Source organism: Cervus canadensis, chromosome 18 (assembly GCF_019320065.1).
Source record: "Cervus canadensis isolate Bull #8, Minnesota chromosome 18, ASM1932006v1, whole genome shotgun sequence".
Lineage (NCBI taxonomy): Eukaryota > Metazoa > Chordata > Mammalia > Artiodactyla > Cervidae > Cervus > Cervus canadensis.
In genome coordinates this window covers 12,708,847-12,722,542 of record NC_057403.1, presented here as the reverse complement: position 1 = coordinate 12,722,542, position 13,696 = coordinate 12,708,847, and the positions used below count along the sequence as shown (strand labels likewise).

Genomic DNA, 13,696 nt, shown 5'->3' with positions numbered 1-13,696 from the left:
GTGTCGCCCTGATTGGGTACACCCGCCCCGCTCTAGTAACCCAATTGGTCGGAGGGAGGAGCTAGGCTGATCAGGGGCGGGAAGTCGTCCGTCAAGTTTGGAGCCGTCTTCCATTGGTTGTGGGGGGATATTCTGCCCTGAAGTCATTGGCTGGTCCAGAGAGTGGGTGGGGAAAGCGGAGGAAGGCATGGCGAGTAGGCGTTAAAGGCCGCGTACCTAATCGGAAACAGACAGGTGCCTTCAAATCGGGGGCCGGGTTGAAGGTACCTGCCAATCAGGGCAGCCCCAGGGCGGAGCCAGGCAAGATCGCCCGCCCCTTCCCGTTCGTGGACCCGGCTGTCGTTCATTTCTGGCCGTCCAATGATGTGACGAGTGGGCGGTACCCGCTCCTGGAAGCGTGTGAAACCGGGAGTAGCAGGCAGGCTTGGGACTAGCGCATCTTTCCGCCTGCCTTGTGTCTTGGCCAGGCGGACAGGTCTCTCAGTTGCACGGTCTTTCTCCAAGTGCCTGTGACCCATCTTTGAGACTCAGAGGATGGAAGAAAAGGAAGGAAACAGAAGACAATGCCCCAAGTCACTGACATCACGCATAGCTGCATTGGTTGGGAAGCGGCATGGAGGCATGGAGTTTTTGTCCTTCCTCTGAATGGTGACGTGATTGTGGGACAGGAACTCTCCTCCGCACCTCCGTTCGCTTGTTGTCGTGAGGACGCCGCAGAAGGTACAGATGGGATTCCCTGTCCACCCCCCACTCCCGTGCGCACCTCCCCCCACCATGATTGTCGCCTACTGGTCCTTAAGATCTCAGCTCGGTGGTCTTCTCTTGGAGGGAAAACTTCCCTGATCTCCCGTTCTGAGTGGTCCCATGAGCCCTGTTCATTAGAATCTACTTTTGCGAGTATGCCATCCTTTTGCTAATGATTTGAGTCTTCTTCTCGCAGTAGAAAGCAGTCGGTAACCGTTTGCTGAATGAATACATGGATGGATACGGGGAATGACTTGTGGTTAAGACTTGCTAGGTACCGGTGCTTCTGCAAACCAGGAGGCATTTGCCCTGGGTCACACAGTGGAGATGGGAAATCAGGTCTGCCTAGCTCCTCTAGGAGGAGGAAAGTAAGCTAAGTCCAGGGGAGATGCAGCTGAGAACACTGGAATCACCTGTGGCAAGGCAGGCGCTTTTAGGTTCACACAGACCTGGGGAGTGAAGCCTGGGGATCTCTATTTTTACAAACGTCCTGGGTGAGCACTAGAGTTGAAGAGTTACTGATCCAGAACAGCCTTGTTATTCAACATGTGGCCCCTGGATGGAGTAGTGCCTTTAAGATGGCTCAAAAATCCCTTGGGGATTTGTCAAATGCAAATTCTGATTCAGGAGGTCCCAGGCCTTGCTTTCTAAGATTCCCAGGTGATGGTGATGACCCACAGTTCACACTCTGAGTAGCAAGGGTCTAGAGCAATGGTTCTCAAACTTGGCTGCACATTAGAAGCACCTGGGGATTTAAAAAAATTCAGATACTCAGGCCTTGTCCTAGACCAATTAAATCAAGAGTTTCTTGGGATGGGAACCAGACATTGGTAATTCAGACTCTGAAGATGATTCCAACATGCTATAATCTGGTAGAGAACTTTCTAGAGCAGTAGTTTTCAAAGTGAGTCCTGGCATCAGCAGCAACAAACACCACCTGCGAAGTTTAGTCATGTGTCTGAGCCCCACCACAGACTAACTATGTGTTTCCCTGGTGGATCAGCAAGAAAGAATCCTCTGCCAGTGCAGGAGACGCAGGTTCGATCCCTGGGTGGGGAAGATCCCCTGGCAAAGGGAATGGTCACCCACTCCAGTATTCTCTTCTGGGAAATCCCATGGACAGAGGAGTCTGGGGGGCTACAGCCTATGGGGTCACAAAGAGTCGGACATGACTGAAAGACTAAAAACACACAGGTACACATAGACCAATTGAATCAAACTCTCCTTCCAGCTGATCCTGAAACATACTGAACTTGGAGAAACTGTTCTAAGAGGATGCAGCACTGTCGGGTGACTTAGATTCCTTCTTGAGACTCGCACCTCCATGCCCCCATCCACTGGTTCAACAGTTCAGTCTGGCCAGCGGGGGACGGGGACTCTGACAGGTGGCTTTTCCCTGGCACACCCACAGGCAGAGGTCAGCAAAGGTCGTCACTTTCAAGCAAGGCTGATCTACACAGTTCCAGGGTAAGTCTGGGAAGACAGTTCTGTGGCCTGGGGTTATCTGACCTTTGGAAAGAACCTCCCAGGTGTGCAGACTCTCTCACGTGAGGGAGGGAAAGAGAGTAGCCCTGGGATGAGGGGCAGACTGGGGTCCAGAGACACAGAGCCCTGAGTGGTGACGGGGGAGTCCCATGGAGAGAGATTTCAGCCAGGACCCCATGAGCTGGGGAGAGACCCAGAGAGAAACTGTGAGCTGGAGAGGCCTGGCTTCCAGCGGGGCTGCTCCTCCAGTGTAGCTGAGGATGGCTGACCTCGCAGGTCAGCAAGTAGCTCTGAAGCCAGCTCCCAGCCCAGAGCAGGCGGCCCCTGGAGGCACAGCACTCCCCTAACCTGGCAGGTGCTCTCGTAGTGCTGGGTTCCCCCCCCCCAGGGCAGGGCACCTGTCTGCCCCACACGGGCAGGGCTTGGCGCACCAGGGTGGGAGCGGGAAGTCCTCAGCCAACACTGGAGTAATAGCAGTGCCCCTGTCACGGGGCCCTGAGGGTGAGCTCAGTGCTGAGTGCTTCCTGAGCATCCTTCTGTCCTCACGTGTGCGCCTGGTGATGTCAGTGGGGAGGCCTGGAAGGTGGAACAACCGCCCAAGGTGCCACAAGCAGCCAGGTGGCCTGTGCTGGAAGCTGGGGCCTTGGAATGAGCGGGGTTCTCGAAGGGGCCTGGAGATGGAGAGGGTGCTCCTCGCCCCGGAACTGCACGAGGAGGAGGTGACAGGCCCAGGGGTGGACCTGGGTCCTGTGGGGCCCGAGCTCTGTTCCCCAGACCCCAGGGCGCTGACTCCTCAGCCACCCAGGGGGCTGACAACGCTCACTTGCCAAGACTGGATCCTGATGATGTGCTTTTAATTACATCCATTCCAAAGGTACCTCCTTTCCCAGTTAAAATAAAGACGACACGTGATGAAGCCTGGCTGTGTGTCTGTGGAGGGGGCGGCGAGCTCCGCGCGGGGGGCTGGGCTCCTCCCAGGCCTCCTGGCCATCACGCCACAGTGGCTGGCCTGGGTGCCTCTCCCTGCCAGCACCCCCAGCCCCTGCAGACCCCGACCCCCTCAGAGAGGGGGGCCCCGTGTCCCTCCGGCCGGCGACAGCCGGGTGCCCCCCTCAGGTGGACGTGATGCCGCTCTTCTCGCCCTTGACCTTGAGGAACTCGGCCATGCTGGAGAAGTACTTCTGGCTGGCCTCCGCCACCTTCTTCTCCGCTGCCTGTGGGTTCACAATCTCCAGGCCCTGGGCAGGGGAGGGACACAGGGCGGGGTGGGGAGACGGCCTGGTCTTTAACAGCCTCCCCGTGAGGGAATCGTGGCATGTCAGGGGCCCACGGCCCTTCCTGATGGGCCTGAGGTTCTGGGCAAGCATGTGGAGGGTGTGCCAGCCTCCAAGTCTCCCCCACGCTGGGAGATCCTCTGTGGTTCTGGGGGTGAGGGGAGCAGGGAGGACCTGGATCCCTGAATTTGTAACAAGTTCCCCAGGCGATTTTAAAAACACCATTTGAGAAAGGCTGATCCCGTTCGGTTCCTGAATGAGGAAACTGAGTCCCTGAAGTAAGAGGTTTGCCCGCAGTCCCAGCACGAACCGCCCCAGCCCCAGCGAGGATTTAACAGCCAGCGCTGGGGGCCTGACATGTGGCCGGCGTTGCTCCAGATGTCTTACACCCAGAGATTCCCACCTCACTGAGGCTGTCCCGGAGGCGCCGTCTCCTTTGGTCCTCTCAGTCCCCAGCACCTCCCACCTCCGGACACACTGTATCTTACTTGTTTGACCTTGAGATAAACTCCAAAAGGGCAAAACTCCCGTGTGTGTCTGCCTATCTCAGCGCCTACGACAGTGCCCCCGGACTTCAGCAGGCATTCCTCAGGGGTGGGAGCAGCTGGGCCTGCTTGGGGCCACAGAGACTCAGCGGTCCCTGCGAACCTCGCCGTGTGCTGGGAACCCAGACACAACCTCGGGGGCTTCTTTGGAGCCCCCCCCAAGCCCATGGCAGCCCCGAAGACGGGCACAGGTAAGGAAGAAGCCCAGGATGGGGAACACGGCTCTCCCCGGGCCTCCTGCCTCCAGAGGGCCGGTACCTGGAGTGGAGTGAAGGCCACGCTAGAGGCGGTTCCCGACGAGCGGTCACGGATGGTGGACTTCCCACCGTACACCACGCTCTGCTTCTGCAGGGTCCGCTACAAGGAGGGCAGGGCGCTCAGGGCTGTGGCCTGCGTCTGCGCGCCCAGGCCTGCCCCCATCCCCGGGGCCTGGCCCGTACCTGCAGCGTCTTGGAGATCCTGGCTTTGGTGGCCTCGTTCACCTGTGTCTGCCGCACCCGCCCGCTGCCCGACTTGCCCAGGTGGCCCAGGCTAAAGCCCAGGTCCTCCTGGTAGGCGTCCTCCTCGATCTGGTGGGAGGGGAGACATCCAAGTGTCAGCCGCCGCTCAGTCGGCCCAGGGCTCCATCCCATCAGCGACCACCTGGGCCCCGAGTGCAGTGAGCCTTGCTGGGGCCCCGGTGAGGAGCACGGGTCCTGTTACTACTGCTTGAGTTGAGAGGGAATGTGTATGTGTCTGTGCTGTGTGAAGAACCGAAACAGTTTTCACTGAGGACACATGAGCTAGTTCTGGCAGGACCAGCGGGGTGATGCTCGGGTAGCAAGGGCCTGGCAGGAGTGGGGTCTGGGAAGGCCTGGACAGCACGGCGATGGGGGGGAGGTGAGCCTGGGGGCCTGTGCTGTCATGGAGATCCCTCTGGGGCTGGGAGAGAGTGGAGGCCAGGGGACCAGGAAAGAGGCAGAGGTGCTGCCATGGCCACAGGAGAGGAGGGGGTGGGGGGGCGCGAGGTAGGGGGGTGTGACCTCTCCGAAGCTCATGCGGTTGGCCTGCTTCCGGATCTCTGTCAGCCCCAGCCGCTCCTTCATCTTGCGGTACCTGGGGCGGGGCAGGGGGTCAGCGGGGAAGGGGGAGCCTCGGCCCTTCCCGCCCGGATGGTCCCCGCCCCGCCCCGCCGGTCCCCGGGCCCCCACCTGCGGCCGCCTCGCTTCTTGCGCTGCCCGTCAAGGGGCGCGGGCAGCGGCTTCACCTGCTTCACGGGCGGCGGCTCCTGCCACTTGTCGAACTTGCGCTCGATCTCGTCCTTCAGCTCGTAGCCCACCTGGGGAGGACGGGCTGGGGTCTGGCAGCAGCTCCCACGGGCCTGGCCTGCCCCCCCGCCGCAGCTCCCCTCCGGTCAGTCAGGGGGACGCCCTGGAGACCGCCGCACCCGAGAATCCCGCCAGGCTCTTCCTTCAGGAAGGACCCCAATCGGCCCCCGTCAGCTCCTCTGAGGAGCCAGGCTCTCCCCAAGGTGCACAGGCTTGACGTGACCCCCCCGTCCCGCCAGCTCTGCCCTCCCCGGGGCCTGCTGGGCTCTAGCCTCGGCCTGGTGCTGACGGTTCCGCTGCTTCAGACCCCGTCCCCCAGCGTCCAAGGGACTTGCCTGCTCCCTGTGTGCAGGTCCACGTTAAACCCTCACCTCCTCAGAGCAGCCCTCCCCGCCTTCCAGGTTCATCAGTCTAAGCTCCCTCAGCACCTCCATGCCCCTCTCCCCCCAGCCTCTACTCGGCACCCCGGACGCCCTGCACATTGACCGGCATGGGTCTCCCCATCACTGCCCGCCCCCAGTCAGAGTGAAGAAGCCACGGGGGTAGGACTTTCATCTGGGCGGGTCGCTGCCATACCCCATGGTCAGAGAGCCCCAAAGGCTGTGCCAGGCTGGGTGCCTGGAAAACCGAAATGCATGGGATGGACACATCTCTCACAGAACAGGTCTGCCCAGGAAGACAGGCTGACGGAATAAATACCAGCACAGCGATGGTGCTGGCAGAGGACACAGACCCGGTGCAGCAAAGAAGTTCCTCCCCGACCCCAAGGTGTCCAGAGAGAGACCCTGGTGCAGCAGAGAAGTACTTCCCCCGCCCCAAAGTGTCCAGAGAGAGACCCCGGTGCAGCAGAGAAGTACTTCCCCCGCCCCAAGGTGTCCAGAGAGAGACCCCGGTGCAGCAGAGAAGTTCCTCCCCCGCCCCAAGGTGTCCAGAGAGAGACCCCGGTGCAGCAGAGGAGTTCCTCCCCTGCCCCAAGGTGTCCAGAGAGACACCCCGGTGCAGCAGAGAGAAGTTCCTCCCCCTGCCCCAAGGTGTCCAGAGAGAAACCCTGGTGCAGCAGAGAAGTACTTCCCCTGCCCCAAGGTGTCCAGAGACAGACCCTGGTGCAGCAAAAACGTTCCCCCCACGACCTCAAGGTGTCAGCGGCCCTGGTCCCTGTGAGCTCGTCACCACCTGACAAGCGGGGCTCTGCAGGTGTGACTGGGCTGGGGATCTCGGAATGGGGAATGAGAGCTTAGTGGTGTGTGTGGGCCCAGTGGGATCACTGGGGTCTTAAAGGGTCAGAGAAGTGCAGACAGAGGCAGAGCCAGGGAGAGCGTGCAGAGGCTGTGCTGGCTCTGAAGACGAGGCAGGGGCCCCGAGCAGGGGGCGCAGTGGCCCTGGCGAGCTGCAAACAGCAGGGAGCGGCCCTCCCCCAGCTCGAGCCTCCGGAGGAGCAAACTCGGGCAGCACCATGGCTTCAGCTCGGGGAACCCCCGTGGGCTTCTGACCTACAGGACCCTAAGAGCGCAACCCCGTGTCCCTTTAGGCCACTACATGTGAGGCCATCGTCATGGCAGCGTGGGGGAGGGGGCGCCACCCTGGGTGGGACCCAACGACACCCCCGCCCCACCCTGTGAGTGCCCGTGCGGGGGGTCCTCCGATGGCGGCCCTCCTCGACAGGGCACAGACCACACGGACACCACTGCCGCCCTCACCTTCCCTTCCGTGCTCTCGTGGAAGCTGTCCACGCGGGCTGCCAGCGTGCACTTGGCGGCCACCAGCCGGGCTGCTTTCCGCCGCAGATCCTGGGGCAGGACAGGGAGGCGGGTCAGAGCGAGGCAGCGTCAGAGCCCAGGCTTCCCAGAACTGCTGCCTTGCTGCCCTCTCTGCCCGCAGCCTCCACCTCCACTGCAGCTGCGGGCCTGCACTGATACCCTACAGTAACCAGTGATCACCGCTGGTGTATTCTTCCTCCTCCTCTCGCGTCTGCAGATGAACCAGGTCCAGTTCGCCCACATACAGACGGGGAGGCCAAGGCTCAGAGCTCGGGCTCTGTGCCCGGCTGGTAGGTGGCGCGGACAAACTCCAAGCTGGCCTGTCGGCTCCGGCCTCCTAGTGTCCCCTGTGCGGCCCGCCCTCCAGCTCCCGACGCCTGCCGCCAGCAGTGACCCCAGGGCCCGGGGGGCACTCACCGGGGGCAGGGACTGCACGATGTCGCTGTGGTAGATGTAGCCGGTGTGGGGCAGCACCGAGGTGGACGAGAAGCCCGACAGCGTCTTGCGCTGCGCCCCAAGCAGCATGATGTTGCAGGCGGGCATCTTGGAGAGGTTGGTCAGGCCGCCGGCCACCCCTGCGGCGGGAGGGGGGTGGGCGTCAGTGGGGGTGGGGGTGTCTGCCAAGCGCTGCGCCTTCACAAGAGTTTCTGGCCGCAGTTCCAAGGGGGCCTCCGCCAGGGAACATCAACATGTCCCATCTCAGGGGGATTCGGAGGGGCTCCGAGGGGCGAAGCGACGTGCCGGAGGGCGCACAGTGAACCACTGGTGAACCAGGAGCCCGACCCCGCGTCTGGGAAGCCACGCGGGCCTGTCTGTGCTTCAGGGGGTGGTCACCGTGGGGGCCCGGCGTGAACCGCCTCTGGGTTCCGAGAGCGTGTCTGCAGGCGCGGCCAACACCTTCCCCCCTCCCCCAGTCTCCAGAGTGGAAACCAAGGCATGTGACATGGTTTGCCCAAAGATGTGAGGTCAGAGGTGGTGGGGAGTGGGGGAAAAAGCAGTTCATCCTTCCCGCAACCCCGCACCTGCCTGCCTCACGGACTGAAGTGTCCCCCCCACAAATACACTTGCTTAAGTCCTAAGCCCCCGCCACCTCAGAGTCTGGAGACAGGGCTGTTACAGAGGTGAGCCAGGTGAGATGATGTCCCAGGCTGGACCCCAACCACAAGGCAGGTGCCCTGATAGGAGGAGGATCCGGGACGTGTAGAACATCCCCCGATTCACAGGAAAGGGAGAGGCCTCCCCGAGGTCGCGTGGTGTGGGGCCGGGCCTCACCCATGATCTTGGCGGCGGTGGAGGCCCCGATGATGATGGAGAGGTTGGGGGCGATGAAGGACATCCGCGACTCCACGTACTCGTAGATGCGGTGCTTGGAGGCGTTGAGCTCTAGGGCCATGTCGCAGGCCTCTTCCAACCGCTCCAGCTCCTCCTCTGACAGCTGCTGCCTGCGGGGTAGGGGTGCGGCTGAGACGGACCGAAGGACCCCAACCTCCGGGGCTCCTGAGTGGTGAGAGGCCCCACCCTCCCTGCGTGTGTGCGTGCATGCACGCGTGTGTGTGCATGCATGTGCACCTTCGGGACGATTACTAGCCCCGCCAGCCCCGAGGCCTGGAAGCAGGGGCCGCAGGGAAGCAGCCCGTGGTGGCACATCCCCGCTGGCCCGCTCTGTGGCCTTGTCCTCCGCTTTCCCTTCTCTGCCTGGGGGAGGCAAGCTGGCCCAGGCCAGGCTGCAGCCAGGCTCTTTGCGGGTGTTTCCTCTTACCGAAACCCTCCCCCCAGCTCCCCAGACCCTGCAGGTCTCGGCCTTGGCGACCAGCCAGGTTCTCGTCCAGCTGCTCCCCTAGGAGCACCGTCACCAGCAGCCGTCGACCTGCCATTCACGGCTTGTCTGGTCAGAGCCCTGTTGTAGGGTGACAAGCCTCTGCCCTTCTCTCAGGCCTGCCACAGACACTGAGGGGCAGGGGGAGACCCGCATGCCCCTCATGAGGGGACAGCACCCCAGAGGGACGCCACTCCTAATTACAGGCCTGTGCTCCGCCACACCCCTCGGGACCACAGGCTCTGGGGGGACCCTGAGCCCAGAGCCCGGCTTGCAGGAGGTGCTCGGCGAACACGTGGAACTGCAGCAACCGGTCCTCCTGACACCGACACCCGTGCCGCAGGGGCCCTGCGACCGTCATCCGTCAGGTGGACTGCCGGGTACGCACCCCTGGGTGGTGGAGGCGGTGACGCTGACGACCATGATGGTGGCGTTGGTCAGGATCTGCTGCAGGTTCTCGTTGTTCTTGCACTTGTCCAGGCTGTTGCCCAGCTCCTGGGGGAGGAGAGGGTGAGAGGGGGAGGCTCGGGGACTCAGGAGGCCCTAGAATCTCTCCTGCAGGGACAGTGGCCGCCCCCGTCTGCCCCCAGTTCCCACAACGCCGCGGCTCAAAGCATCCACACTGTCTGCCCAGGGCGGGCTGACCCGGAAGCACACACAGTCCACCTGCGGAGGATGGGCTGCCTCCACAGGCCTGCTGCCACATCCACTCCCAGTGCAGGTCTGACTGCGTCTTCTCCCCACCCCCATCTGCTCGACTCTCGGGGGAGCCTGGGTGCTGGGTGGTGTCCCGCCTTCACGTGCCTGACCCTCCCGTGGGGACCTTCCCCTCAGACCTGGAGCCTCGGAGACCAGGTTGACCTGATGACCTCCTTACACTCGCCTCCTCCCTCTCCCTGAACGCTCCAGGGCCTGTTGCCATCTCGTGGTCTTGGCTTCCCCCAGTCTCTGTTTCCTGTTCCCATCCTGTCTCTGGCCCAGAGCTGAGTGACCCCCCAACTCAGACCCGGAGGGTCCAAGAGCAGGGCGCTCTCAACAGGCGTGGTCACTGGGGGCCCCTCCTCCGTGCTCACCTTGACCGTGCGGATATAATCCAGAGCGTTGGGGACCAGGGACTCCAGCTCGGGGAATCGCTTTGAGTACTTATCCCGGATGAACTTATGGATGATGTCTGGGGGCACAGGGCGGGCAGGAGCCCGATGAGGGGCAGGCAGATGCCGCTGGCTCCCCCAGCACCCATCTGCCCTTCGACCTGCAGTGAGGGAGCCCCTCATGGCAGCTGGGCTCACAGACACACAGCACAAAGGCTGCCCCTACTGCTGGGTGCAGCTGTGTGGATCAGTTCTGGTCCACAAGGCATGAGTGCAAGTCACACAGGCAACCTCCAGGTCACTCTCTTACAGGAAAAAATGTGCCCTCCTCCTCCTCTCCCGATTTTTTTTGCTGATGGGGATGTGAAGGTGATGGCTGGAGGTGGGCAGTCACTTTGTACCATGAAACAGGTGGCATATCAGTAAGACGCAGAGAGCCTGGGCTGCTCCAGACTTTCCCATGAGAGAAAAATACACTTCCTTCTCATGTCACCACTCTGTTCAGTAGGTGAATTTACATCTGAACTAACACAGGGGCTTGGGGCAGGACCCTGGGAAAGGCCAGTGGGGAAGGTGGCCTGGGATCCTGCCCTCCAGTGGGGACAGGAGAGGCTGTGGGGGACACTGGGCAGGGCTGTCTCTGCCTGCCCTTCCCAGGACTCACTCAGCTCGTTCTCAATCTCCACTGTTAGGTTGTTGGCATCCACGATGACCCGGTACTCAGGGGCCGCCTCCACTGGTCCCATCACTGTGGGGATGAGAAACAGCCCGGTGTGGGTATGTGTCTAAGCACCCACCCCTTCCCGGGTCCCGCAGCTGGGCAAGGCTGGGGATGCGGCTAGAGCGGGGCACGGAGGGGCTGAAGAGGAAACTAGGGAACAGGTTTGCGTGTCTGCAAACCTCCCGTCTTTCCGTCCCGGCCAGTCTAGATTTGACCTTCTCTCTCCTGGAACTAAACCCTCATGCCCTGAGGACTAAAAGCCGTGCTCCCCAGTGTGATGTCTGAGGGCTTCCCAAAGGCTGGAAGCTCCGGGGCTGGGGCAACCAGCGTTGTGCCTGTTTCCTAAGCTGCACCCTGGGGTGTCTGGCCCATGGCTCCCTGTCCCTGGTGCAGCTCTTCCTCGAGCCTGCTCCTGTTTCTTCACGCCCTGATCATGACGGCGGTGACAGTACTGTCACGAGTGGGAGGGGAGAAGGCACCTTCTGAAGCTTTGGCCTGCTTGCTGATGTACTCCTCAATCTTCATCATGATCTCGGCGAACTGTGTGGGGAGAAGAGGAGAGTCAGAGCCCAGGTACCGCCAGGGAAAGGGGGCTGCTGCCCGCATCGGCCTGCCCGGGACCTCCGCTCACCATCTTGCTGTCCCACAGCTTGGCGATGCTCTTGACCGAGTCCCCAGAAAGATCCAGCTGTGTCTCCTCCTGCACATCCTCGATGGCCGGCTCCTCCTCCTCCTCCCCGTAGCTTCCTCCCTCCTCCTCTTCTGCTGCCTCCTCGAGGTCGGCCAGGAGCTCGTCGGCCAGAGACATCCTGAGGCCTGTGGGGAGGCAGGGGCGGGGCTCCCCCTCACTACAGGGAGGGGGCTCCCCTGGCCAGAAGGCCCTGGTCCCCACTTGCACACAGGCGCCGCAGGGACAAGGAACGTTCGTTTGCTTTGCTCTCCGGCTCCAAACGGTGCCTGGCACATGACAGATGCTCAGCAAACACCTGCTGCGTGTGAAGCGGCCTCCCAGAACCAGGCGGTCTCCGGTCACAGCTCACCCTTCCCACCCTCACTTCACGGGACAAGACACCACACACCCTCACACCAGTGTCTCTAAGACTTCTTAGGAAAAGGTACACCCCATCCTCTTAATGAGATACGACCTCTTCTTACATCCTCCTTTTCCTCCACCCATTGCAGAGGCCCCACCCCACCAACAGATATTCTGAAATACTGCTCTCCTCAGATGTCAGGACAGCCAGGCAGGGCCTAAAATGTCTAGAGCCTGAAGGCCAATCACCTCGCAGGCGGAGCAGCACCTCATCCACCCCAGGGTGCTCTAGACTGTTTTTGTGAAGCCCACGCAAAGCACTATTCTACAAGGTACAGTCCCCTCACTCTGTCCTCCCCAGTGCTTTTTCTTTTGTTTTTTTTTTAAATAAGAAACTGCTCCCTCTTCCTGTTCTTTTTTAGTAAGACACATGTATCATATACATGCTGCTGCTGCTACTATATATAAAATAGGTCACCAACAAAGACACTGTATAGCACACGAAACTCTATTGAGTATCTTCTCATAATCTCTAAGGGAGAAGAGCGACTGACAGTCCAGTGGTTAAGACTCTGAGCTGACACTGCAGGGGGAGTGAGTGTGATCCCTGGTCAGGGAACCAAGACCCCACATGCCCTGCAGCTTGGCCAATAAAACAGAAACACAACACTGTCAGTCAACTATACTCCAAAAAAAAAAGATAAAGTTTGAAAAAAAACTTTAGGGAATTTCCCAGAGGTCTAGTGGTTAGCACTTCATGCTGACAAAACGTCTAGTATACGGTAGGTATTCAAGATATATTGGGCAAATGAAAGAATGAGTGACTAAAATCCTTATGCTAACCACGTCTGGTTTTCTTTCTCCAGTCTCTGAATATATTATTTTTTCATTCCTAACGCAGGGACACAAACAATATTTCTTGCAGCGTGGATCTTCCCAGACTCCGAGACTGGATCCTATCCTGTTGCTGCACAACTTGTGAACCAGTTTGTTTACTTCAACCCTTGAAATTCTCTAAGCTTCTAACATTTTGTTTGATGTCCACCTTCCCTATTAAGCTAAAAGTTCCATGAAAACAGGGACGTGTCCATTTTGTTCACTGTATCGCCCAGCTTAGCACCTGGCACGGAGTAGGTGCCACGACCTCGCTTGACGCCAGCCCACCTTTCTAGCCTCAGCCCCGGCCCCTATCCCCCATACCCCACGAGTCCTCACATTTCTTTCTCTTATCCACTTCTTCCCCTCACTTTAGGTCTTCATACCCTCCCTTTTTTACCAGCTCAACACCTCCTTATCCTTCAGTTCTCGTCCTCTTCCAGCTCCAGAGTAGATAGCTTGCTTGGTAACAGACACAGCACACGCCCTGTGTGTACCCTAAGGCGCGTCACACATTACTTATTCAAGTAATGACTTGATTAAGCCTGTCTCCCCAGGCACCACCATGCAAAGCCCTGACACCCAGGAACGGTTTTCTTGCTCCCGCTACACCCCAGAGATGTGACCCTGACGGCGCTCTGAGACCCTTGGGTCGTCGGCCTACGAAGGCCCGGGAATCCGACCTCCAGCCCTTCCCTCATCTCCATCACGCTCACCTCTTCCCTCCTCACACCACGGTTTCTAGGAAGATAGCTTCCCAACAGCGGTCGACGCTCACTGATGACGTCTCACCCTCGCGCCTTCGTCGAAGCAAAGCTGCGCTCTGATTGGCCCCCGCCTCGCGTCTTTCCGGGAGCGTTTGGAACAACAACTTTATTAGCACCTGACGCTAGGCGGAAAAGGGGTGAGCGGGGAAAGGAGAGACGCCTTATCCAGCTCGTGGCCCGCTGTGGACTGAGCCCGATAAACGGAGATTTGCCGCAGTCTCGCGACAGGGTGTCACGATAAGAATAAAGGGCAACTGGGACGAACGGTAGAGGCGTTCAA

The 13,696-nt window shown here is 60.3% G+C and overlaps 1 protein-coding gene and 2 long non-coding RNA genes across 3 annotated transcripts; 2 read left to right on the top strand and 1 right to left on the bottom strand.

Annotated features, from left to right (window-relative positions):
* Positions 1 to 202: 202 nt before the first annotated feature.
* LOC122421168 lies at positions 203 to 3,145 on the top strand. The gene is made up of 2 exons (XR_006263456.1): positions 203 to 720; positions 1,976 to 3,145. It is a non-coding gene; the product is annotated as an uncharacterized LOC122421168 (long non-coding RNA).
* On the bottom strand, positions 3,067 to 13,550 carry PRPF31 (pre-mRNA processing factor 31). Its single transcript, XM_043436991.1, has 14 exons — positions 13,366 to 13,550; positions 11,372 to 11,556; positions 11,220 to 11,280; positions 10,684 to 10,767; positions 10,002 to 10,099; positions 9,317 to 9,423; positions 8,385 to 8,554; positions 7,530 to 7,687; positions 7,053 to 7,142; positions 5,239 to 5,366; positions 5,071 to 5,143; positions 4,489 to 4,617; positions 4,307 to 4,405; positions 3,067 to 3,467 (listed from the first exon to the last, which is right to left on the bottom strand). The coding sequence occupies exons 2-14, from the start codon at positions 11,546 to 11,548 to the stop codon at positions 3,342 to 3,344; spliced, it is 1,500 nt and encodes a 499-aa protein (XP_043292926.1). The 5' UTR covers positions 11,549 to 11,556; positions 13,366 to 13,550; the 3' UTR covers positions 3,067 to 3,341.
* On the top strand, positions 4,110 to 6,325 carry LOC122421169. Its single transcript, XR_006263457.1, has 4 exons — positions 4,110 to 4,239; positions 5,806 to 5,897; positions 6,015 to 6,123; positions 6,228 to 6,325. It is a non-coding gene; the product is annotated as an uncharacterized LOC122421169 (long non-coding RNA).
* Positions 13,551 to 13,696: the final 146 nt, after the last annotated feature.